At 44.3% G+C, this 25,528-nt stretch overlaps 2 protein-coding genes across 3 annotated transcripts in view; both read left to right on the forward strand.

The window, feature by feature from the left end:
• Positions 1-9,150, forward strand: part of LOC102688670 (glucagon receptor-like) — a 29,499-nt gene extending 20,349 nt beyond the window's left edge. For both annotated transcript variants that reach the window (XM_069180791.1, XM_069180790.1), the window contains exons 7-14: positions 1,472-1,628; positions 3,615-3,774; positions 4,991-5,051; positions 6,667-6,736; positions 7,076-7,164; positions 7,761-7,899; positions 7,985-8,026; positions 8,387-9,150. In XM_069180791.1, coding sequence (XP_069036892.1) covers positions 1,472-1,628; positions 3,615-3,774; positions 4,991-5,051; positions 6,667-6,736; positions 7,076-7,164; positions 7,761-7,899; positions 7,985-8,026; positions 8,387-8,455 — 787 coding nt within the window. In that variant the 3' untranslated portion in view covers positions 8,456-9,150. The remainder of the gene's footprint in view (positions 1-1,471; positions 1,629-3,614; positions 3,775-4,990; positions 5,052-6,666; positions 6,737-7,075; positions 7,165-7,760; positions 7,900-7,984; positions 8,027-8,386) is intronic.
• A 47-nt stretch (positions 9,151-9,197) lies between these two features.
• The window catches only part of wdr90 (WD repeat domain 90), a 34,684-nt gene continuing 18,353 nt past the window's right edge, over positions 9,198-25,528 (forward strand). The window contains exons 1-18 of the mRNA XM_069180789.1: positions 9,198-11,844; positions 12,579-12,670; positions 14,173-14,349; positions 15,155-15,293; positions 15,749-15,919; positions 17,239-17,365; positions 18,011-18,078; positions 18,186-18,295; positions 18,517-18,753; positions 18,935-18,997; positions 19,571-19,639; positions 19,998-20,108; positions 20,898-21,043; positions 21,670-21,727; positions 22,566-22,684; positions 23,052-23,213; positions 23,912-24,042; positions 24,902-25,018. Coding sequence (XP_069036890.1) covers positions 11,832-11,844; positions 12,579-12,670; positions 14,173-14,349; positions 15,155-15,293; positions 15,749-15,919; positions 17,239-17,365; positions 18,011-18,078; positions 18,186-18,295; positions 18,517-18,753; positions 18,935-18,997; positions 19,571-19,639; positions 19,998-20,108; positions 20,898-21,043; positions 21,670-21,727; positions 22,566-22,684; positions 23,052-23,213; positions 23,912-24,042; positions 24,902-25,018 — 2,110 coding nt within the window. The 5' untranslated portion in view covers positions 9,198-11,831. The remainder of the gene's footprint in view (positions 11,845-12,578; positions 12,671-14,172; positions 14,350-15,154; positions 15,294-15,748; positions 15,920-17,238; positions 17,366-18,010; positions 18,079-18,185; positions 18,296-18,516; positions 18,754-18,934; positions 18,998-19,570; positions 19,640-19,997; positions 20,109-20,897; positions 21,044-21,669; positions 21,728-22,565; positions 22,685-23,051; positions 23,214-23,911; positions 24,043-24,901; positions 25,019-25,528) is intronic.

The raw sequence follows: 25,528 nt of genomic DNA on the forward strand, positions 1-25,528 counted from the left end.
ACTTAATTGATCTGAGGATCTCACCCAGCTCTTTCTTGAAGGAAGCCCTTTAAAGTAAAGCGTGTCAAGGAGGGAAGTTAAATATAGATGCAGTTCAATGTGGGCTGCAAATGTAAGCAAATGCAGTGGCTTGGCCTTACAGCTGTGTGCTTTGTTTTTTTTAATTGCAAGGCCCTTGGCATCCTGTGACCCTCACCAGGATAAAGGGCTCACCAATGACGGATGGACAGAGTTTTGTGAGGACTTAACAGCATCTGTCCATTTTCTTACCCTTTCCGCACGGGCAAATCTGTCCCAAGAAACAGCTGAAATTGCCTCAGTTTAAATACAGAAAAATAACCCCCACTTCCTCCTTCCCCACATTAAATGCTGCATTCTTTATCAGCTTTAACTGGGCTTTAAACCTCGACTTCAGACAGCTGACACGCTTCTGACCTTGCTGGAGATTACTTTGGGCTTCTTAGTTCTGCTTTGTGTTTCCCTGCACTCCCGCTGGCCAGAAATTAAAACTGAACTTTGTGATGCCAAGGCGCACAGCACGTTCGCAAAAACATTCTAACCTTCCGCTTAGAGCGAATTGTCCAAATACAGCGACTCATTGCCTGGAGTCGCTCAACACTGCACAGCCAATTTGCCGGCCCAGCGAATAAGCAGTGGATATGATGTACTACCATCTTTCCAGGCACTTCGGTCAGTCCCGTTGAAGTTATTTTCATTCTATTGAGAAACAGTGTTTCAACTCACATGAAAGCTGACGGTGGTGGGCAAGCATATGCAAATACTAGTGCCAGATTGCTACAGTAAAGTGAGGAAAAGACAGTTTTTGCATAATTAACTAAGTCACAGAGCTACAGAACACAGAAGTTTGTTCTTAATTGGCCACGGTCTAGTGGGTTTCACAGCTACCTAAATTGTTAACTGTTGCAACTGTTTAAGGAAACACAGAATTCAGGTGTTCCAATAGCCATCTTAGGCAGCCTTCTTTTATTAAATTAAACACCCATATACACATGATCCAAATATTTTGGATCCCAAATTTTTGTCTAACAGTGGTTTTATGTGCTTGGTTGATTCACTTTCCTGCAGTAAATGAGCAAGACTTGGCCCAACTCGTCATGGAAGCCGAGTCTGTAGAAAAGATGGCAGACCCAGACTGTGTGCTGTTATTGTTCTTCAGTGGCGCAAAACTGATGCCCAAGTCTCCTTTCTCAACGTAGCTGTAAAGTTGAGATGAACCCGGCTGCGTTTCTCTCTCAGGCTTTGCTCTGTCCCTGTGCGGGCTGTGTGCGACGTTTCTCCCATCCTGAAATGTAACTCATGGCTATAAGAGTGAAAGCACAGTATAGTGTAGTAAAGCAAAGCGAAATCAAGTTAAGCCTGGAGAAACATGGTCAACCATATGTCCGCAAACCATAGGGGAAAAAATCACTGGAGATTGTGCAATTTGCTGTCCCTCTCTGATCTTTGTCAGGAAGCTGCACTGCACTCGGAACTACATCCATGCCAACCTGTTTGTGTCCTTCGTGCTGCGGGCAGTGTCCGTCATCGTGAAGGATGCCCTGCTGGAGCACCACTGGGGCCGGGAGATCACAATGGAGTCCGACCTGGGGGAGATCCTCAGTCACCAGGTCCTCCTGGATACTAGGCTCGCCGCCAACATGCAAGCTGCAACTTCACACACGCACACAAACACGCACGCACGCACGCACGCACGCACGCACACACACACACCATGCCGTGCCATGAGACGGACAACTGATCGGCTCCACTCACTTCTTTAAACATAATACTGGAACACCTCTTCGTTTTCCTCATGTACAGTACCACTCACCCGATTTATTCTTTAACACTTGGCGTGCAATTGATAAATAAACCTTGATTGTTTAATTGATTAACTGATTGGCTAATCCCCAGCCCTGTAAGTTCTCTTTCTCTTGTGTGCCGCTGGTTACTGATCAGGTAGTGACGTGATTCAGGTTGGGAACCGTAACATCTGCTCCACCAGTGCAACTAGTGACTGGGCTGTGTATTGCTCAGGGTTGGATTAATTAACAATAGTCTTACATCCTTACATATACATGCATTATACATATCACTACAGGCTGTTGGGGCACCAGATGTTTTTATTCCTCTTTATAGAAGTGTACTTTCCTTTCCTAGCACAGAAGACTTGGAGCACTTGAAGCAGGAAATTGGCCACTAAGGACTTTTCTCAAGTTCATTCCCGATTTTGTGTTGCGGCTTTTTAACTCGTCAACTGAAAGAGTTAAAAACCATCTTTATCCATTTTCCAGATTTGGTCTTCTAAAGTCTGGAAATTTGGTGGGAGGGAAAAAAAAAAGCTTTGCAAGAATGAGAAATGTAGGCTCACTGTTTTTCAGAGGGCACGGTGCACACCGTCTGCTTGACGCAACCTGCAAGCTCGGCAATTTGCATTTTCTGTAGACAAAAGGTTGAAGGGCTAAGTGAAAAGGAGGAGAGGAAGGTGAATCATTTCTAATTCCAGCAGCAAAGTCTGTAGAACACAGAAAGGATAGAGCCACCTCTGTAGTTGCATTTGTAAGTTGGAGTTTGGCTGACACAAATGAGCAGGTGGGGAAACAGCATACGCTGTAATAATCAGCATTTCTGACAATGGATTTTAATTTTTTTTTTATTGAAACGGGTCTTTTTCCCTGCCTGCAAAATTGTGTCCTCTGTTTTCATCAAAAGCGATGAACTATTATATCTAAATATTGGTGCACATGCTGTTCTGCAGTGACTGTAGCAGCCATTAAGAAAAGTACATGTGAGGAACCTAGTACTGGGCAGGATTAGTACTGCTGCTGCAGGCCCCTGTACAGCTTGCAGTGGAGCTGAGGAGGGGGCTATTGTATGGTGACGGAAGCTTGGGAACTTGGGAAGCACATTTGCACTAAAAAGGAGTGTTCTGAACTTGACACCCACAAGCAAATCGCGTGTGCGCAGTAGAAAAACACGAGCACTACAAAACCACTTACAGATCGACTTGTCCAGTCCCACTTAGCGGCTCCATCATGGCTGTCAGGAAAGCCTTGACACCTAGCGCTCATTGTCTAAAAACAGGTCCCTTTTCCCCTGCTCAATTCCCCTGAAATGAATTGAGTAAATATGCATTTGTATCATCTGAAGGTGGGGGAAAAAAAATCCCTGATTTTGTTTTCCATGTCCTTGTCGGACGCAGCTGCTGCACTCACTGTCAAAAACGAGAAACGCCCCCAAAATCCCAGTTTCTCATGAGGTTATTTAACTTCTCCTAGAGTCCTGCAAGGGTTACATTTACAACATGAGGTAGAGGATCGCTGAGACCCCACGACAGTCCACTGGTCAGACTCAGACTCTTGATATCGGCCCTGCTGTTCCAATGAACTCCCTGTCATGCATTCTCATCATTGCCTCTCACACGCCTGTCTGAAAACCACTCTCTTCCTCCGAATGAATAGTTAGGCATAACAAACAGCAGAGCGAGGGCCGGGGGTCAGACAGGTCACCCTGGGGATCACTACAAGAAAAGAGATTAAGACATTAAATGCACCTCGCATGCTACTGTGTCGGCCTTTGACACAATTGGCTTTTTTTTCTGCTTCAATCCTTAGGCGGCGATTGGCTGCAGGATTGCGCAGGTGGTGATGCAGTACTGCATTCTGGCCAATCACTACTGGTTCTTTGGGGAGGCGGTCTACCTCTACACGGTCCTGATCGGCTCCGTTTTCTCGGAGAAGAACAGCTGCACGGCCTATTTGTACCTCGGCTGGGGTAAAGCTCTCCCATGATGCTCTGGGTCACCCGGGGTGGCGGCGGATTGCAGAGGCTCGTTGGCACACTGCATAGCCGTCGCATAACAGCAAAGACAAGGATCCGCATTTAAATCGGAGAACAGGAGGCGCTTCGCTACACAAAGGGTTGTGGGGGTCTGGAACAGCCTGCCTAAAGGCTGGCACTCTTGTTGCTTTCAAGAAATGTCTGGATGAGATCCTGGGATCAATTAGCTACTAATTACCAAACAGGCTCGATTGGCCAAACAGCCTTCTCTCGTTTGTAACCTATGTTTGTTTGTTCCTATGCTCTCTGTTTCAATACTGAGAGTCTGAGCCTGTTCCCAAGGTAGCTTCCTACTCATTCAGAAATTCTCTGCTTACAAAAAATATTTTTTTCTTAGTAAGGTCATTGCTAGCAAGTTTATTTTCCTGGCTAGTAGAGAATTAGGGGCCTCTAAATTGCGGACTTTTAGATTAAAATGGAATCCAGGCTGCAGAACCCCTCAGGAGAGCAGGTTACAGGGCTCGGAACTGCACTCCATGAGGTCTTTCTGACTTTGAGAAATTGTTAGTGGGGGTGATTGTGTTCCATGGTGACTAGTTTGTACGCACAAATTGCATTTATTTTTTTTTGTGATTTCCCCTTGGAACTCTCCTCAAATATGTACCAGCGCGTCTATTAAAAAATACACGCACAGAGTCATTGTGAGTGGTGAGTCATGTGCCAAGGGATTTAAATAGTGATGGACTGTGCCCAGCTATGATCACGCCATCTGTGCTCCCTGTAAATACTGGAGCTGGAAAACCTGTAAAGGTTTTTATTGTCTTCTGTGGAGAACGCAGTGTGCTTTGCATTCATCTTCCATTTTTAGAATACCAGACTATCCTGATGTAAGGCAACGGTATTTTCTTTATCCATGGACTCCTGCTATCTTGGTTTGTGAGGTGCATTACAATGAAAATCACAACTCCTCCATTCATAAAAGGGCTTTCAGACCTTTAAAGGAAAATGTAACAGTTCAGGATGGCTGGGAACATGCTTTGTGCCCATGACAGGCTACACTTGAAGGATGCGATGAAAGAAGAGGTTTGCTTGCAGCACAAGTGCAGCTGGACTTCGCTCTCCAGAGAAGTGCTGCACAGTGGCTTTCAAGATAAAAGCTTCAGAGATCAAACCGCCAGCTATTTCAAGTTCCGTGTTTGTTTTTTCGCAGGGACGCCAGTCGTTTTTGTGATCCCATGGATGCTGGCCAAACTGCTGAAGGAAAACAAGGAGTAAGGTTCTTCAAAGTGCTGAGCTCATGACGGCGTTTTCTTCCAAGTGCATTGACAGGAAATGTATCCAGGGCTGCAGTTAACAATGCAAGGACCTAAAGGCTCTATTAAGAGTGGTTCTCTAGTGGATATATACTGATGGGGAAAAAAGAAACGCAACACTTTCTGGAATGAGAAAACTATAGTTATAGCTTATGTTACTTTCACAAAAAGCTGTCAAATGGTTTTAAGCCCTCTGACAACAACAGACCACAACACAACCACAATGCCAGTGAGGCATTGCAACTTGCCAATCACACGAAAGCTCGTTATAATAATAATAATAATAATAATAATAATAATAATTATTATTATTATTCCTTACACTTATATAGCGCTTTTCTGGACACTCCCCTCCACCACCACCAGTGTGCAGCCCCACCTGGATGATGCGACGGCAGCCAAAGTGCACCAGAACGCTCCCCACACATCAGCTATTAGTGGGGAGGAGAGCAGAGTAATGAAGCCAATTCATAGATGGGGATTGTTAGGTGGCCATGATTGGTAAGGGCCAATGGGAAATTTGGCCAGGACACCGGGGTTACACCCCTACTCTTTTTGAGAAGCGCCCTGGGATTTTTAATGACCACAGAGAGTCAGGACCTCAGTTTTACATCTCATCTGAAGGACGGCAACTGTTTACATTATAGTGTCCCCGTCACTATATTGGGGCATTAGGACCCACATGGACCGCAGGGTAAGTGCCCCCTGCTGACCCCACTAACACCTCTTCCAGCAGCAACCTTAGTTTTCCCCAGGAGGTCTCCCATCCAGGTACTGACCAGGCTCACACCTGCTGAGCTTCAGTGGGCTGCCAGTTGTGAGTTGCAGGGTGATATGGCTGCTGGCGTTAGGTGCACTTTAACCCAACAAGGTCCAGGTGGAACAATGCCTGATCAGGTCACCTTTAAAATGGCCTTAATTCAAAGCTTAGGTCATTGCAAGAACTACCTCTACTTTCATATACATAAAACATAACCACTATACTACTATACATAACCACTATAAACACTATTTATCTAGGAAAATCTGTATTTTGAAGAGCATATGAAGACTGTTTAACACAATTGTGAGAATGGCCTTAGTACAGTTAATACATACATGTCTCAAATACCTTAGTACATACTCCTTCTTAACCAGGAGTATGAGATCTGCCAGGTTTTTTTAGAAGGTAAATTACTTAAAACACAAATTAAGCACAAGCACATGATGAAATTTGTTTCCTTAAACCTAGGTATTTTACAGTAATGTCATAAATGTGTAATTTCTCACGTATTCTTAATTTTGTTGCAGAACAAAAATAAATCTATTATTCTGTCTTTCATTCTATAGTTTTAATATACTGTAGCTTAGTTTATTGTCTCCAGTCTCAGGCACTTTCTTTGCCATCTTGATCATTCTAAAGCTTTTTATTTACAAGATGAGGGGATGCGATCAGTGTTAGTCGTAGAGGTCTGACTGAGCTCATGAGCTGTAAAGCAGTAACTGTGGATTTCAGGCCATTCGTGTGATTTTTCATGTGGCTGCAGTGCGGTGTCTCTGTGACAGTGTGACCTGTGGTGTCTGTCTCCCCCAGATGCTGGGCTGTCAATGAGAACATGGCCTTCTGGTGGATAATCCGTTTCCCCATTCTTCTCGCTTCTTTGGTGAGTCCACAGCGGTTTTTCTGGATTTAAAAGACACTCAGAGCTTTTACTTCCTTAGTTTTATGTTACTGTGGAGGCACCCAGCCATGCTGAAGCAGATACCCCTGGCTTCTTATAAACAAATGGCTGAATGAGACTCAGATCTATTTGCTGCTAAACTTCCAAACTTCCAAATTGCTGCCTCTGCTTGACAGCCATTCTTATGTGCTTAAGGGAATCTGTGGGGTGGGAGAAGCCTTGTGTTATGTTCAAAGTGGACTGTTCTGAAAGGTTAAAATGCAGAAAAGCATGCTCGCAAAGCAAGAATTAGAACGGAGACATGCTGCCCTCTGCCTGCAGATCAACCTGGTGATCTTCATGAGGATTCTGAAGGTGATTCTCTCCAAACTGCGAGCCAATCAGAAAGGCTATCCTGACTACAAACTCAGGTAAAAGGCTCGCAGACCACAGCTGCCATCCTGGAGATGCTGACTAACAGTAGTTTGTACTAGATTGAAAGGTTGAAGGTTTTGCTGTTGTAGCCTCGAACAAAGCACTTTGCCCATGTTGCTTTAGTAAAATGCCTGACTGTAGTAATGGCTGTCATGCATCTGTGCGAGCGGTTTTGATAAAAGTCTCCGTCGAATAATAAAAGCGCACAAAGTATCCTGAAGAACTGGGTTTTGCGCGTCCGCTGTCAGGAATAAAATGCATAAGTGAAGTTGGACAGTTTGACATGGGAGGGTTATGAAAATGGTGAATTTCAGGCATTGACCGAGCAGTTTAGTCAATAAGTAAAATACCCATAACTCCCAACTTGTGCAATTTCTCCAGAATATATACCCAAGCAGTTGGTGTAGTTAGAGGCACGTGAATTCTTTAGTCTCTGGCACAGCTTTGTTGTAAAGAGTAATAATCCAGGCACACTTGATTTATTAACGAGGACAACACAAACACTCTCACAAACCTGGGTGCCACAAATAAATGGCAGCCGATTAAGGAAACTGTCCGAGGCGGAGTCAGATTGTGCACTTCCTGTTCCCAGGCTGGCCAAAGCCACCCTGACCCTCATCCCTCTCTTCGGGATCCACGAGGTGGTCTTCATCTTCGCCACGGACGAGCAGACCAGCGGGATCCTGCGCTACGTCAAGGTCTTCTTCATGCTCTCCCTCAACTCGTTCCAGGTAAGCCGGGGGAGGGTGGGTTTCCTCGCGGCTTCGGGGGCCTGGCTCCTCTCTCACCACCTCGTGCCCTCTCGCTCCTCCGCAGGGCTTCCTCGTGGCCGTGCTGTACTGCTTCTCCAACAAGGAGGTGAGACACTCCGTGTGCTCGTCTTCCCACAGTGCTGCAGTCCCTGACGCTTTAACTCCGTAGGTCCAGAACCCTTGCCCCTAGCAGCATTAGAATCCCCTATATTCAGATCTAAAATCCTTCTACATTATTTTAAGTTGTATTTTTTGCATATATATATATAGTGTTATAGCATATACAAAAACACTTCTCTAACCTCCTTAATGAAAATGGTAGTATTTGTTTTACCTTAAGATTTCACATGATACACACTGCAAGCTTATTTTACTGAGAACTCCTGTATAAACCAGGTTTTAAAGGGTTGCGTGGTACCAGGTTTAAATGGTTGCCTCAGCTCTGTCTCCACGTGACGTGTTCCAGGTGAAATCAGAAGTGCAGAAGAAGATGCGCACCTGGGGAATGGAGCTAGGACTGTGCTTGGCAAAGTGAGGAGTGGAGAGCGCCCCCTTGCTGCTGGGATTAACGCGACAAGCTGTTTTCCGGGGGAAATGTACTCATCCACATGGCGAAATCCCTAAAGCCGACCATAATGACCGTTTCTTTTTAAAAAAGAAGTGTCGTTAAGCTGTTACACGGATCTCTGCCCAACATATATCTCATTGCACACATTAATATTTATCACTTATTCATTTTCCCCCCCCCCTGTTAGTCTAATGCTGTAACAGTGCTCGGTTCCTCCAATGGCGTTGTAACGCTGGCCTGACCAGTTTGGCTCGGAGAGGGAAGTCTAGAGAGAGGGTGCAGACTTCTCTTCATTTTACCCACAAAATACTGGGCAGTGTGGCAGGGATAGTATCGTGCTGGTAAGCTTACACTGACAGATGTACCACCTTAAAGGCTAAAATGTCAGAAAGCAAGCATTGACCCGCTCCATACCTACATGAAGGTAGTGGTTAGGACCCTAGATTAGTAGCAGGAAATGAACTCGAATCCCATGTGGAATGTTATAGTTGTACATATGAACAAAGTGCTATATTTGTACTGCTCCAGCAAAGTGCAGAGCTCTGTAAATGTGTAGTTTTCTGGCTTATATGGTAAAATGTAAGTTGCAAGTCATGTTTTTCCTTTATTCCATGCTGAAAAAAAGAAGAAAGAGAACGCAACGTTTCGGCCGTGGAGCCTTCTTCAGGTGTGAGAGTCTCTCTCACACCTGAAGAAGGCTCCACGGCCAAAACGTTGCGTTCTCTTTCTTCTTTTTTTTCAGCATGGAATAAACCTATTACTTGTTCCTTTGCAGCCTACACATGCTGATGCAGCTACCCACCTGAACTACGTTATTCTTTTTGCCAAGTAGTGGACTGGTTGACCAGTAGGAGGCACTGTTCCCTCTGAACAATCACACTAGTGAGCACATTAGCAAGACTAACAGGACTGCAACTGAAGATGATATTGTCTGGTATGCCTACTTCAGCAGTCTGCTATTATAATGTATTTAAACAATTGTTTATTTTCTCTTAGGGTGTAGCAGCTGTTCAGAAATTGTTATTGTCCAGTCTCTGATGAAACCCGAGCTGCATGCACTAAGAGCTGTATTAATGCACGGCCCCTTTCTAGTGCCAGTAGGCTCACACAGCGCATATTTTCCCAGGATTACAGCTGCGTTCAGCAAACTGCTCTCGATGCAAGTGCACAGTGGGGAACCCCCCCGTCTTCTCAGGTCTTGTAAATACACAGCTAAATTCTGGAGGCACACAACTGAAGATCAGTCAAGAAAAAGAGCCCTCCGAGTGGGCAATTCTGCATTCAAATAAATACACCTGTATTTTTGTAAATGGCACAGCTGTATTTTTCTGAATGCCATCTGTATTTATTTGAATTTCACACTTCTGTATTTTTCTAAATGTCACACACCTGTGTTTACAGTATATGAATGTCACACACCTGTATTTATATTATTGTCGTGCACCTGTCTTTATGTGAATTTGACATACCTGTATTTTTCTGAACGTCACACCTGTATTTATTTGGATTTTATTGATCTGGGTGTAAATGAATGTCACACGCCTGTATTTATACTAATGTTCCACACATGTTTGACAAAAGTAAAAGACAGTTTTCTAATGATCCAAAGCTGTACACTGTCTGCTGAAACAGCAGCTAACCAGTTAAATATCCAGTGTTCGCAATATGGATCAGGACCTGAAATGTGGTAGACCTGTGAACACGTTTTGCCACAATTTTAATTTCCAAAACCTACAAGCTCTTCAGCCGTGTCGGTGACTGGAGTTAATTTCCAGATTTGAAACTCTTCTTCTTGAATTTGTGATTTTCTTTAAAAAACGGTTGCTTATTCCTTTAATGTCCTTTTGGAAATGTGGAGTCTGAGTGTGAAGGCTTTGAACAGGGTAAATTGTGCCCAGCTGCGGTTTGGTTTTGTAGTCTGATAGAGAGTTGAAAGGATAGACTAAAATGAGCCAGTGCGTTAGTAAATCAAAACAGCGTTCTGAATTCCAGAAGGGGGGAAATTCGACTAGAAAGAGAGGTGAAGAATAAAAAGACCTTGTACACTAACAGGCCAAGATCATTAGGAGTTTTCTGAGTTGGAAGAACAGCCTGTCTCAGTGGCAGGCGATGGGTGCTTTTTACAGGAGCAAGAGACGGACTGTCATCAACTTCCCCTGTCAGATCAATCCCCAGCTCTCGATTTTGTTGGAATCTGGTGGAAGTGCAGCTCATTCCGACACCTCATCACCCTCATCACAACCTCAGCTGAAGCCCACCCTGTTGGCAGAATCTGGGGAGGGGGTGGGGGGCTGAGTCTGGACTTCAGACGTTTCTGGATGTCATGGAATGCTCTAAATATCACACCCTGCTCTTACTCATCTAAGAGACCATCTTGACTGAATAAAAAATGTATTTCCAGATCTGTAGTTTTACATTTTGAAAAGTTTAAGGGAAAAATATTTTGTATAACATCTGAAATTAGGTTTAGAGAAACTGCTTTTTTGTACATGCTGTATATATTTTCAGTGGTGTAGACATCTACTTACCGTATTTACAAAGTCATAACATCTGCTTAAGGACGAGGTTTGTGCTGTATATATTTTGTAATTAGTGATTCTGTTTTTTCTTATCTTTACATGTATACATTTATCAAATTTCCATGTTCCAAATTAATCTAGTTTAAATATAATGTATTTTCAGTGTTTCTCTTCTTCCGAATGCTTAATGTCAGTCTCTGCGACACAGAGGTTGTGAATATATCTCCTCGTTTAAATCCGTAAAAAAAATATTGTGTTACTAAGAATTGTAATAGTTGTCCATGTTACTACACTGAAAAGATTTTAGAATTGAATGATGGTGTATGTGCTGCTGTGTAACACATGTAACCTGGATGAACGTACACATTTATCCCATTGATATAACCAAACTACCAAAACGTTTTTGAGCTATCTTGCTGCTGAAGGTACAGGTTAATTTAAAATTAACGAAACCTTAAGACTGCATTTCCCAGGAGGCCACAAACGAGGAAGCACAGTAGAACTGCATTTCCCGGCAGGCCACTACACAGCGCCGCGGCGCGTAGCGAACGTGCTGCGTGTTGCCGTTGGAAACGGCGGTCGCCGCCGCGGGAGGATTGATCCGAGTCGCCAGTTGGAGCGGAGAGAAAAAGCGGAAGATTCTGACAGCGACACCCGGGAAAGAGGGACGCGGAGCCGGGAAGAGCGGGTGGAGTCTGCGGGCCTGAGAAGTGTTAAGACCGTAAAAGGAGTCGGGCTGTTGGCTGCATAACGAAAACGCAGTAAGCCTGTGAGAAGACGGCGGTTTTAAGATATTTTAATTAACTTTAAATATACTGCTCACAATGTCCACCAAAGGTAAAGTCGTTTTGTTTATTGTATATTTAAACACGGATAACACGCAGTCACCCTTACTGAATAGCGCTCAGTAACGGGTTAGATAAGGGTTGCATCGTGCCTCATGTCATCAACCCCAACTTTATTGCAGCAGAAGTCTTTTTATTTTCACAACCTCTTAACTTACTCAAACTAGATCGGATGTCATTAACCTCCAGAACTGCTCCCGCTGCACCCTTAATCGTGTCGCTGATTAGATTCTCTCGGATGTCTCCGATTTTTAGGGCGAATTGTCATTTAAAGGTATACATGAACTCTCGGCGAATATCATTTTTTTTTAAAAAAATAGGGGGTTACAGTGAAATTGTCATCGGTGGCAGTCAAAATCACTGCATACAGTTGACATACATGAGCTCAGGGGTCTCAGACTCACTTCCTGGCCAGAGGCTCCTGGATTTTGTTCCAGCTGAGCTCTCAGTTAAGTAACTGGTTTAATTATGTAATTTACTGCATTATTGTTGATTCTCCTAATCAGGCCCTAAAGTGTTTTATAAGTGACTGTCTCCTTAATAAAGTGGTTGTTTTAAGCCATCAATCGTAAAGTATACTTAGAAAAACTACTCAGTTTGGAAGGAAAAAAACAGAGGACGGTCCAGTAATGTAGTCTCGGACCCCCGGCTCTGCTAGACTCAGGCTGGAAACTCTTCTTGTCTGAAGCTGCTCCAGTCGTGGCTGCAATCTGCTTGTGTCTTTAGTGTGGCAGCATCCCTACGTCAACATCTTCAAGCACGTCCGGGTGGAGGACTGGAAGAAGTGCTCCAGAGAGGGGGATGTGACGACATACATGGTACAGCAACAGAGCACGCCGCTCCTGGGCAGGAGACAGGCCGCCCCCGGCCTCGGCTGGGGCTGGCCTGTGTCCACGCCGTCCTCTGTCCTCTGATTTAATCTGTCACGTGTCTGTCACGGATCTGGGGCGTCTCGGAGGTGAATTGTCAAGGTGGTGGCCTCTGTGGATCTGCCAGGCTTAAAATCCCTCTCAGAAGGTGTCTCGAATGTTGTTTGTAAACCAAATGGGAAAAGATCCGTCTTGAAGGGCCTAGAGTTTGCGTGGGCAAGTGCCAGTGCTGGTCTTGGCCCCGTTTTCCTTCTATGTTGGAAATATGTAAAGTATCGGCCCGTCTTGCACATTCCGTTGCTAGTGCCAGCAGCTGTATCACCCTGCTGCTCACAACTGGCAGCCCACTGAAACTAAGCAGACGGGAGACCTCCTGGGAAAAAATAAGGTTGTTGCTGGAAGAGGTGTTAGTGGGGCCAGTAGGGGGCGCTCACCCTGTGGTCTGTGTGGGTCCTAATGCCCTAGTAAAGGGGACACTAGTGTAAAAGGTGCCGTCCTTTACATGAGATGTGAAACCAAGGCTCTGACTCTCTGTGGTCATTAAAAAACCCCAGGGTGTTTCTCGAAAAGAGTAGGGGTGTAACCCCGGCGTCCTGGCAAAATTTCCTATTGGCCCTTACCAATCATAATCCCCATCTCTGAACTGGCTTCATCACTCTGTCCTCCTCCTCACTGAGAGCTGGTGTGTGGGGAGAGTACTGGCGCACTATGGCTGCCGTTGCATCATCCAGGTGGGGCTACACACTGGTGGTGGTGGAGGAGAGTCCCCATTACCTGTAAAGAGCTTTGAGTCGAGTGTCCAGAAAAGCGCTATATAAGTGTAAGCAATTATTATTAGTGTCTCGTTATTGCAAGGGTCCCATCCGGCTTTTTTTTAATGGTTCTGGGGAAACTGAAGCAAAGCTTATTAAAAGCGAGATGTATCTACAGTAAGCCTATCTCTTACAAACATATCATGAATGAAAGTACCGAGGGAGTCCTTGCCCCACACTTGTGGGTGTGTTAGTTGATGGGAGACTTTTACAATTACAGGGTTATGTGTTGGATCAATGGTTCATTGACAGTAATCAAAACTGCACATGCTGCCTCCAGTATTATTGTGAGATACAAAAGATAGCTTTATGTTGGTGTGTTGGACAGTAATTACTGTTCATATTCATAACAATAAGCATAAAATGGTTCACTATCATCGATGTTTTGTGAGTATCATGCAAAATAACATTAATATGTTACAAACACAGTCACGGGAAGTGCATATCAAAACAACTCTTTAATTGCATCCTTAAAATCCTTGCATGTCCTACATGTGCATTTACCTTTAACATTACAAAGATCACGTCTTCTCTCTCCTGGTATCCTATGGAATGTGATTTTCATTTTTTTCTAGTCTGTTAAATTTCTTCATCTGTCTCTCTCTACAGTCTATTATTTTGATTTCTTTTACCTTTCAGGACAAAACCCTTAAGTGCTCTGTGTATCGGATCCGCGGGTCCATCCCAGCAAGCAACTACATCCTTCTCCCTAAAACGAGCACCCAGTCGCTGGGACTGACCGGCCGCTACCTCTACCTGCTCTTCAGACCCAGCCCTGGCAAACACTTTGTGGTGCACCTGGATGTAGCCACTGAGGTACCGGGATAATGAAGTATTTGTATAACTAATAAAATATCTGCATTTCTTTGCTTTCTTTTATACATTAACAGTACACCGAGTTCCACTGGCCCACCATAAAGGAGGAAATAATGAGCCAAGCTCAATAAAAAAGAAAAATAACCTAGAAAAAACAAAAACAAAGCAGATTTCTTTTATTCAACAATTTGACAGCGTAGAGAGTAGCACATATTCTAGTCTTTTGTCATTTAGAGGTCTTAAAACGTTTGCAAAAGAGACTCACATGGAAATTCGTTTGGCAGTAGGCAGTATTTTCTGAGGCTGTGCCTCCCTGTGGTAATCGCAGTTCACCCTCCTACACCTTCTTCTCCTGACCAAATAATTGCTTTCTCTGATTATTCGTAATAAAGTATAAGGGCCACAGTTCTGGATACCTTAAGAGCAGCAGTGTCCACTGTTGAATTGAAAAAGTGTGATCTTAAGCTGCCCTGACTTAGATTTAAGAAGAGAAAGGGATGATGAAGCAGTGGCTCTGTGGCTAAGGATCTGCGCCTGTGGCTGGAATGTTGCCGGTTCAAATCCCACAGCCGGCAGAGGAATCCTACTCTGTTGGGCCCCTGAGCAAGGCCCTTAACCCCAGCTGCTCCAGCGGCGCTGTACAATGGCTGACCCTGCACTCTGACCCCAAGCTTCTCTCTCTCTCTGTCTGTGTGTCTCACGGAGAGTAAGCTGGGGTATGCGAAAAGACAAATTCCTAATGCAAGAAATTGTGTATGGCTAGTAGAGTGATCTCATCTTATTCCCTGTCTTATAACCTTTTCAGGATGGCCAGGTGATCCGCATCTCCTTTTCCAACCTCTTCAAGGAGTTCAAATCCACTGCCACCTGGCTGCAGTTCCCCTTCATCTGCGGAGCTGCCAAGGGCTCTGTGTACGAGAGCACTGCTCAGACCGCCCGACAAGGTAAACAGCACAGCCCCTCATCCCGAAAATATTGAATTTGTAGGCTTTCCCTTTCCTCGATGGGATCATCGGTAATGTGGTAATGAGTTATTTTACTTCCTTAAGGCTGACTGAGCTGATTGTTTCCTGTTTGACACATTAAAACACACGTTTTTTCCTCCCTTCAAAATCGGAGCCCCCTGCGATCTGTTGCACATCCCTCCAATTAACCCAGCCCCCTTAATTAGTGCTCATTGTTCTCTTGTGTTGTTGACTGCAGAATTACATAATTATGAATAATCTTCCGTTACACTAAAGCCATAGAGACCAAGCTCTTTTATTTTTTTAACGAAAGCGCTGGAGTAGCATCTGTTTGTTGTTGTTATCCTGAAGAAATTGCCATTAGGATGAAGTGGTGGAAAGCTGGATGTTCAAGGTGTAGTGAGTTGCCATCTCTTTCTTTGACTCCCCCTGAGGCCTGGTGGGTCCTGCCCCCCCCAGTGTGCGATGGACGTGTCTGATGATGGACCTGCACTATGTTCTGTCGATCTACCTGAACCGCCGCCACAGCCACCTTAAGAGCATCAAGCTGTGTGCCAATATGTCAGTGAAGAACATGTTCACCAGTGATCTGCTGTGTGACCCAGGTAGGCTGATTACAGACTGTACAGCAGGAGTTCCCTGTCTGGAGACCCACACACCTGTTGGTTTTTGTTCTAGCCAAGCTGTCGGTTACACCATTGAATCTGTGATATTAATAATAATAATTGCTTACACTTACATAGTCCTTTTCTGGACACTCCACTCAGAGCGCTTTACAGGTAATGGGGACTCCCCTCCACCACCACCAGTGTGCGGCCCCACCTGGATGATGCGACGGCAGCCATAGTGCACCAGTACACTCCCCACACACCAGCTCTCAGTGGGGAGGAGAACAGAGTGATGAAGCCAGTTCATAGATTAGGAGGCCATGATTTGTAAGGGCCAATGGGAAGTCTGGCCAGGATGCCGGGGTAATATCCATACTGTTTTCAAGGAACACCCTGGGATTATTAATGACCACAGAGAGTCAGGACCTCGGTTTTACGTCTCTTCTGAAGGACGGTACCTTTTTACAGTATAGTGTCCCCACCACTGTTTTGGGGCATTAGGACCGACGGAGACCGCAGATTCCGCGCCCCCTACTGGCCCCACAACACCACATATTGGCTTAAGAACTGGATGATTTGAACTTTTGTGGCTGTTCTCAGATTTTGAATTTGCTGGAGATAACCTTTTAGCTGTTTCCTCATTAAAATCAAATGGCAAACTCTTTGAGTCCAAAAATATCCTTGCAACTATTACAATCAAGCAGCTTGTTAATTCAATTAAGGTAATTAAGCTCAGCTGGAATGAAATCCAGCAGGTGTGAGGCCTCCAGCACCAGGACTGGGATCCAGTGCTATACTAGATTGGGGGAGAGGTTAGCAACGCCTGCATACAAATGGCCGTTGCATTTGCAGTTGCAGTTTATAAAAGGAGAAGATTCCCTAACATGCTTTTTTCCTATGATTGAATTGATTTGTATTAAAGTTTGCCCTATTTGTGATTAGTGTGGTGCTGTTTATACCAGAAGTTGGCCAGAATCATGTCCTTGCTCATTCAATTTCCTCCCGTTTAGCTTGAAGCTTCTGTTTAAGAAGTGCCCATGGTCTCCCTTGGATTGTACTATGGTTTACTACACCTCTCCATGCTGTATTTTTAATATGCTACACTGTGCTTGTGCTGTGGTGTACCACCGCAAACTGTCTACAAGGTTTGTATGCTATTATTGTTAACCTATATGTAGTCCAAGCAGCCTTTTTAAAGACAATGTAAGTGGAGCTGTAGCAAACTAGGACATCATCCCAGCCCTTCAGTGACATTCCCTCTAAATATTTTCTTCAAAGCGTTTCATGCATGTTTTACCTGTTTTGTAACATCCTAGGCTTGACCTTCTCTGAAGCCAGACAAGCTGGGGTCGAGGCCCTGCAGGGTGCTAGTCCCATGCCACGCGAGATGAGTTTTCCTGTGCCAAAAGGGGGCAGCTGGCATGATCTGTATGACTACATCAGGTTGGTGTCTTTGTCTTAACGCCTCATTTCATGTGAAGTCCTTCTCTTGGACGGTCAGCATGTTATGCTTGGCAGAGGCTAAGTACCTTTTCCTAATTTCACTTGAGGAGCTATTGGGTTATTCACACCTGTCATAGTCCAGGTCAGAGACTGAAAACAATAGCTGTGCTGATGACCAGGGCTGAGCGATGGATCTGTGGCTGGAAGGTTGCCGGTTCAAATCCCGCAGCCGGCAGAGGAATCCTACTCCGTTGGGCCCCTGAGCAAGGCCCTTAACCCCAACTGCTCCAGGGGGCGCTGTACAATGGCTGACCCTGCGCTCTGACCCCAAGCTTCTCTCCCTGTCTGTGTGTCTGTGTCTCATGGAGAGCAAGCTGGGGTATGCAAACAAACGAATTCCTAATGCAATAAAAATTGTATAGGGCTAATAAAGTGATGTTATGTTATGTAGCACATTCTGTACCTCACACTGACATGGTGCATCCTGGGGTCTGTGACTAAGCCCACGAGGAAGGAGTCGGCACCCGATTCAGTTGCAGACTTATAAGAAGACACTTAACGGTGAAATATTGAATAGTTGAGGTTATAATTCTGTCAGTGGAACTTCGCATGTTTTACCCTTTATTCTGCATGTTCATTCCCTAGGTTTCCTTCAGATGGAACCAAGATGCCGTTTGATTCTATTCAGAAAGGACATGTTCTTCGAGCTGCAGGTAAGTGCAGTGTGACCTTCCAGCGGGATTCTTATCTCACAGCCACATCATATCAGTATGCACAGTATATATGTTTGTGTGTCTGATTTGTTTTTGCTTCCCAATAGGTGCTCCGGTACTTCCGAGCCCTGTTAGAGAACTGGCTCGCAGTGTGAACGTCAGCAAACCAGTGCAGGACCGAGTCTCTTTGATTCAGCAGATCACCACCCCTAAGCCCGTGAGTCTCCGTTATTCGGGCATTTAGGGTGAATAAATAGATGCCTATTTCTGTTTTTAGTGCTGTGAAACGTTTCGATGAAATCTGCTATATACTGACGGCAGATTATTATTCATTCTTAAATATTCAGCAGATACTGTTGTGTATAAATATTTGATGCTGTTTTGGTTAAGAAAGGCTGGTGGACACCTTAGTAAGTGTGTGTAGCTGTGTCTCGGCAGCGTCCCCGCCATCGCACGCCCCCAGTGACTGCCAGCGTCCCTGAGCTGGGGAGGGTGTCCTCGGTGCCAGTGGGCGAGGAGCTCAGGGAGAGCTGGGCTGGGGGAGGGAGGACCACAGAGCAGGGAGCGGAGGGAGACAGTGGGACTCCCCTCGCTTCTGATGATGGGGCAGTCCATGTCTTCGCACACAGGGACAGTGACATCACTGTCCCCGGACATGACAGCGACACAGAAGAGGTAAAAACCGTGGCTTCAAAGCGCTCCTAATTTTCTCTGGAGTTCCTGGTTTCTCTGTTCACTAATTCCGTCTTCCCTGCTGTTTCCTGTCTCTTCCCATTCCCTACTTAACATTTTTCGGAGCAACTCGACTTCTGTATATCAGTTTACACTGTGACATATAATGTTTTTCTTCTTTCAGACGGTGTGCACTAAAGTGACCAGACCAGTGTCCCTGCAATCAAAGAAAGTATTGGAGCGTACAGTAAGCATCTGATCTCTGCCAGTTTTCCTTTTGTACTGAGTCTTAAGACAAGATGTGCTTTAAGAACAGAAACCTGCAGGTGATCTTTTTAAAGTTGTGATCCCAGTTCTTGACTTGGACAGGGACTTTTAATAAAGAGTGTAGAATAAAGGAGATACAGTTTTTCTTATTGATTGTAGTTGTAGAAAGTGGCCACTTTTAGAGCTTAGTAGTTCCACAACTGCTCTTACAGGGCAGATCCTTATATAGATTGATCCTTAAAAAACAAATATAGTAGATGGGCCCAATGGACTGCTTTTATTTGTAACTATTCTTAATGTTCTAGGATAAAACTACAAACATCTGGCTCTTTATTCAACTATGGTTTAAATGTTTTATTGGTATTTTATGTGACTATGATACACGCCAGCAAGTCTTGGTGTAAATGTCCACTGTTACAGCATGGTAATCTGAAATTACTGTGTGGGCACAGTGGTGTTAAGGGCTGATATTTGTTTGTTTCAAAGTTGCCATGGGAAGTCTGCTTTACTGCCAATATTTCTGGCTTTAAAAGCACCGACTTTATTTCTGCAGAACCTGCATCCTGATCCCATTCTGAAATTAAACCGGATCATCGGCTTTGGAGGGTGTACGACAAAATGTGTGAGTTAGACTTTTGAATGAGCTGCCCAGAGTAAAGATGGCAAGAAAAATGGATTAGTTCCTGCTGAAAAATATTTTGACAAATTAGCTTGAAACTGAATGAACTTGAGGTCAGTTTTTACACTCTGCAAATTGGCTTTGAGGTTTCAATAAGTTAACTTTTTCCTTGTTTATTTACTCTTTTGTTCAACTGGAATGCTTTTTCATGGTAGAAATTATATCAGATAAAGCTGGTGTATGCATGATCTTTGAGAAGGTAAAATGCAAATGATTTGGTTTTGGAGCAAATGCTCGCAATTAACCGTGGGAGTCAGTTAACCCAGTGTTTTGATGTGAATTGGGTTTGTGAACTTCACAGGCTCTGTGGACAAAGACAGGAGAGGCTGTGGTGTACCCCTGCCATGCTGTAATTGTCTCCATGAAAATCGTCTCTGGACAGCAGAGGTTTTTTATCGGTCACACAGATAAGGTATGTTTGATAGCAGCCTTCAGTCCTTTTGATATGCGGGGAATCACATTATACAGATAAAATCTTCAGACCCTAAGCCAGAGTGATTAATTAATCAGACTCGACTTAAACTAAACGGTGAACCTGAAAGTGAGAATTTCACTATAAATCCACATCCATGAAGTAACAGAAAGAAACTAATAACATGTAATTGTAGATGCACTGTAGTTTCTAGACATAGGGAAAATGAGTATAATACTCACTTGCTATATACAGTAAAGCATTCATATGCTTTACCATTATTAAAGCTAAAGGTTCTACCAGGCTGCCCCAGAAATGACATCAGCTCTGTTTTCCCAAGCAAGCAGAATTCAAAATTGTCAGCATAGAGTCCTTCTCAAACATGTGTTGAGTCCATTTTAGTATGATTATCAAGTTCTCTATACATCAAAGATCTCCCCTTTCTTTTCCTTTAAAAGCAAAGGAATTTTGTTAAGATAGCCTCCCGAGGCTCCAGACTGAGGCTTAAAGATCGCAGATCACGTTTGCTCACTGTCTTTTTAGGCTTATTGCCAGAGGATCCTGCAGCATACTAAAAGTACTTTAGCCTTTAACAAATGCATGGGAATTCCTAGAGGTGGCAAAGGCCCAGGCACTTTTCACTGCTTTCTCTCTGAAAGAGAAAAGTGAGTGAGGGGAAAACATTTCCTTACCATCTACATCGTAATAGAGCAAGCCTAACGATATGATCAAGGCTTGCAGTTTTCTGGGGTCGGCTTAGGATTTGTGGTTCTGTGCTCTCTGCTGCAGGTGTCTGCTCTGGCGTTCAACGGCAACAGCACTCTCCTGGCCTCGGCGCAGACAGGCAGCCTGAGCGCGGTGCGGGTGTGGGGTTACCAGAAGGGAAGCTGTCTGGCCATGTTCAAGACCCACGCACACTCTGTCTCCTCACTCAGGTATCCCATCACCCCCTTGGCCTCCGCCAAGGACACGTTCTGGGAGAACCAGGGAGGCTATAACTCACAAAACCCGCTCTGTGCAATTCCAGAGAACATCATCCAACGCCCCAAATTTTGCTGCAAGTGACAAGATAGCAATGAATGATTTGTGAAATAAATATTCAAGGCCAAGAAGTGTGTTTTTAATCCAAACTACGGGAGGCGTGGCAGTAGTTTTATTAGGCAGTTAATTACTTGTCCTGTCTCAGTAACCATGTGGAGCATGTTTTATATGTGCTGACACATTCTTCCTCCATTTCAAGATGCATCAGGAATCTGGATATATGATATCTGTTAATATTAAATAAAAAAGTGCAGGATCCCTACAAGTGCAGAATTCAATTTCTATGCAGATGATCCAGTTTAAGCCAAGTAAACATCTGAGTGGGTCTTTGTCACTGTTCTTCTTTGTTGATGGTTTTAGTTTCATTTAAAAAAGTCCAGCAGTAGTGTAGAACCGGTGCCGTCTTCAGTGGTCATCAGTGTCATCGGATCCAGCATTTAAAACTTGTTTATTTAGAAAAGACTGATTAACTAAATGAATCCTTATTCATTTCAGTACATTTTTGGTCTCTTTGCTTCAGCTTTTCTCACAGTGGCGGAGTCCTGTGCGGAGTGGGCAAAGACTCTCATGGTAAAACCGTGAGTATTATTCTCGAACGTCAGTGTTAAACAGGCAACACAAAATGACCTTTGTGTTAAAACCTGCTCAAATGAAATTATTCTCACATCTTGCAGAAATTCAATTCTACCCTCATAAGAGTTTGTATTTTCCTGTCTGAAATTGTAAGTATAATAGTCATCATTTGAAATTTTCAGTTTAATTGAATAAAGATTTTCATTATTGAAATGAGTTTCATCTATTTAAAAAAAATCTAAATTAAGCTTAAGGTTGCAATTTTTCTATGTTTCTAGTATACTCCTTTTAAATGAATTGGGTCTGTGCAACATGCCGTAATATTAGTTTCCTTTTTCCTGCAAGCTACTTGCTAAAAAAAAAGGCTGTCTTTCTCAGCACACGGTGAGACAGGTCATTAGCTGACTGCGTTGTTAGCGTCATGCGCAACAGCCCCCCGGTGTATCTGGTGATAACTGAGTCATCAGTCTTGGCAGCTAGAGGTGAATCCATCCTCCAGTTTATACCAGCTGTGCTGCAGACACCGAGAGTTGCAGTGTGATTAAAGGCACATGGGTCTCAAAAGACTGTGTGCCCAATGTTTGCACTGGGATGTTGAGGTCAAATTAAACTGATGAAGTGCTGGCAATTTCTGGTTGTGGGGTTATGAAAAGAAGACTAACTTGCAGTTCCAAGTTTGTAAAAGAAGCAGCCATGTGAAGGCCAGAGTGAACAGCACCTCCAGTTACTTGTTTCTGTTCATCGCTGGGTCATGGGGGACTTGTAGTTCTTATTCCACACTCGCTGTGTGGAGCCTTGCGGGTGATCAGGGTGTGCCCCTGTTGTGTCTGTGCTCTGGGGCAGATGGTGGTGGTGTGGAACACGCAGAAGGTACAGAGAGGCGGGGAGGTGGTGGTGATGGCAAAGGCTCACACTGACGTAGACATTCAGGCCATGAAGATCGCCTTCTTCGATGACACCAGGTAAAATTTATTCAAACACACCCTTGGTGTCCATTTTGGGAACTGATGTTTTTAGATTCCTGACATCCTGACACCCCGCTTACAGGTGGCACATAAGGCATGCAGTTGTACTGACCTAGTATAGTAACAGACTCTCTAGCATGGTTGCTTTTTGTGTACGATGCTCAGCTTTAGACTTTTTCAATGTTGTTTCAGCTAATCTCATTGATCTTACCATGATTTCCATGTTCAAGAGACCAGCTCCTCTTAAACTCTTTTTTGCCAATGTAAAATGTAGTATTTGGGTTCATAAATCAGTTTAGTGTAGCTGGAGTATAGAAGGCAGTACAGATGGCTGAGGTCACTGGGTCTCCGTGTGTTTCCTCAGGATGGTGTCATGTGGGAGGGATAATATCCGTCTGTGGCGAGTCCGCAGCGGGGCTCTGCGCTCCTGCCCTGTCAATCTGGGAGAATACCACTGTATGGAGTTCACAGACATCGCCTTCGAGGAGGGTCACCTCGCCGACAGGGAGCCCGAGGACAGGACTCTGTGAGTCTGACCTTCCGTCAAGCGCAGAGCTGTCGAGCCTTCCTGCTTCTGACGGCACAGGTTCAGAACTGGAATGCTTAGCTTCTGAGTCGTGTTCCAATGCCTAGTGCTCCACAGTGCGCTACCATTGTCTCTTGGGCTCACTGGGCCAGGAGTGGCTGAGTGAAGAGATGGGAGGGCAGTCCGTTGTGAAGTGCGAATGGGGTCTTCCCACAATGTGAGTCATTGGACACAAAGACATTTCCAAGATTTTTCTACGCAGTTTAACCGCCTCACATGTGAATAAAACGTAGAAACAAATAACTAAAGAATTTAGTTGTTGATGAGCGAAAGGTGCTAAGATGTGCCAAAACCATTTCATATTTCCCATTCAAAGTAATACGATTATAGAGCACAACAAAGGGTTAAGTGTGTGTTCTTGAGGATCTCCAAAGATGAGCAGGTGTGCTGAATTTAAACTGATCCCTTATCCCTGCGCCAGACTACTTTTGTCCTGTTTTTTACTGAGCCACCTTTAACACCTGCGAGTGAGAGGTGTGAGAGGCTCTGATAAGCCCATTGCATTTAGATTTCGGATCAACACAACAAGCATTTGAATTGTCTTATTTTGGATCACATGTGGGACACATCAGGAAAAAGTCTTGGAGTATTTTGTTTCCTGAAACAATTTTCTTTTGTTTTTTTTTTATGCCGCTCAGGTTCGCCAGCAGCAAGAGTGGCCACATCCTGGAGATTGACTATAAGACTGTGACCATCAAAAACGTGCGACGTCTGCTCCCGTCTCAACAGAAGCACTCTCTTCACAGAGAGAAACAGACCTTCAGCTCTGGTAATAATAAATATAATAATAATAATTCCTCACACTTATATAGCGCTTTTCTGGACACTCCACATAAAGCGCTTTACAGGTAATGGGGACTCCCCTCCACCACCACCAACGTGCAGCCCCACCTGGATGATACGACAGCAGCCATAGTGCGCCAGAACGCTCCCCACACACCAGCTCTCAGTGGGGAGGAGAGCGGAGTAATGATGCCAATTGGGCATGATTATTAGGAGGCCATGATTGGTAAAGGCCAATGGGAAATTTCCAATGGGAAATTTGGCCAGGGCACCGGGGTTACACCCCTACTCTTTTCAAGAAACGCCCTGGGATTTTTAATGACCACAGAGAGTCAGGACCTCGGTTTTACTTCTCATCCAAAGGACGGCGCTTGTTTTACAGTATAGTCTCCCCGTCACTATACTGGGGCATTAGGGCCAACATGGACCGCAGGGTGAGCTCCCTCTATTGGCCCCACTAACACCTCTTCCAGCAGCAATCTTAGTTTTTCCCAGGAGGTACTGACCAGGCTCACACCTGCTGAGCTTCAGTGGGCTGCCAGCTGGGAGCTGCAGAGTGATATGGCTGCCGGCCACTGGTAGGCTTCAGAGAGGAACAGAAGGAATCCAGCACACTCTGGCATTAGTGCATTCTTGTAACTCGTACCTAGTTTAGGAGCGAGGTTAATTTACAAGGGATTATTTCCTGGTTGATATTATGGACTTAGATGTCCACATGTGAACAGTGAGCTCTTCAACCAGAAGAAGGTACCTTAGGCCTCTCCTGTATTAAAACAGTATAATTATAGACTTTAATTATGGACTATAATTATAGATTTAAAAAAAATCTTATCTTGTGTTGTCAGGACCAGGGATTGCTGTAAACAGCATCAGCATCTCCTCTGCTTTCTGCGCGACGGGCTCTGAGGATGGGTACTTGCGCCTTTGGCCTCTCGATTTCTCTACAGTCTTTCTGGAAGCAGGTAAAAAACTACAGTGGCCAATTTCCTCTCCTCTGGGTTAACTGTTCCAAATTCATTTTGCTTTACAGTGCAAGTTCTGTATCTGGCACTAATACGTCTCTTATTTTAAGTAGGCCTAATGTCTGAAGTGGTATTTTGGAAAAGATTTTTAAAAAGTATTACAATAAACAGAAAAGCATAAAGTTGCACCGTTAAATCACCACTGTGCTGTAACCACTCACTCAGGTCTTAGTGCTACAACTCGGCAGCTAAATGACAAGGTGCTCATTCTGTTCTTAGCCATAAAGTTGAGACTTTCTTCAGCTATTTAGTACAGTCCTTTGTGACAGCATGTTGTTATAATAATAATAATAATAATAATAATAACATAATATACTTTATTTTATATAGCGCCTTTAAAGGTGGCTTCTCAAAGCGCTTTACAGAATGACAACAACAATAAATAAAAAGAATACACAAGATAAAATGCAATTACAATATACAGAGGAGACCATGGTTGGAGGTACTAAG

Source organism: Lepisosteus oculatus, chromosome 19 (assembly GCF_040954835.1).
Source record: "Lepisosteus oculatus isolate fLepOcu1 chromosome 19, fLepOcu1.hap2, whole genome shotgun sequence".
Lineage (NCBI taxonomy): Eukaryota > Metazoa > Chordata > Actinopteri > Semionotiformes > Lepisosteidae > Lepisosteus > Lepisosteus oculatus.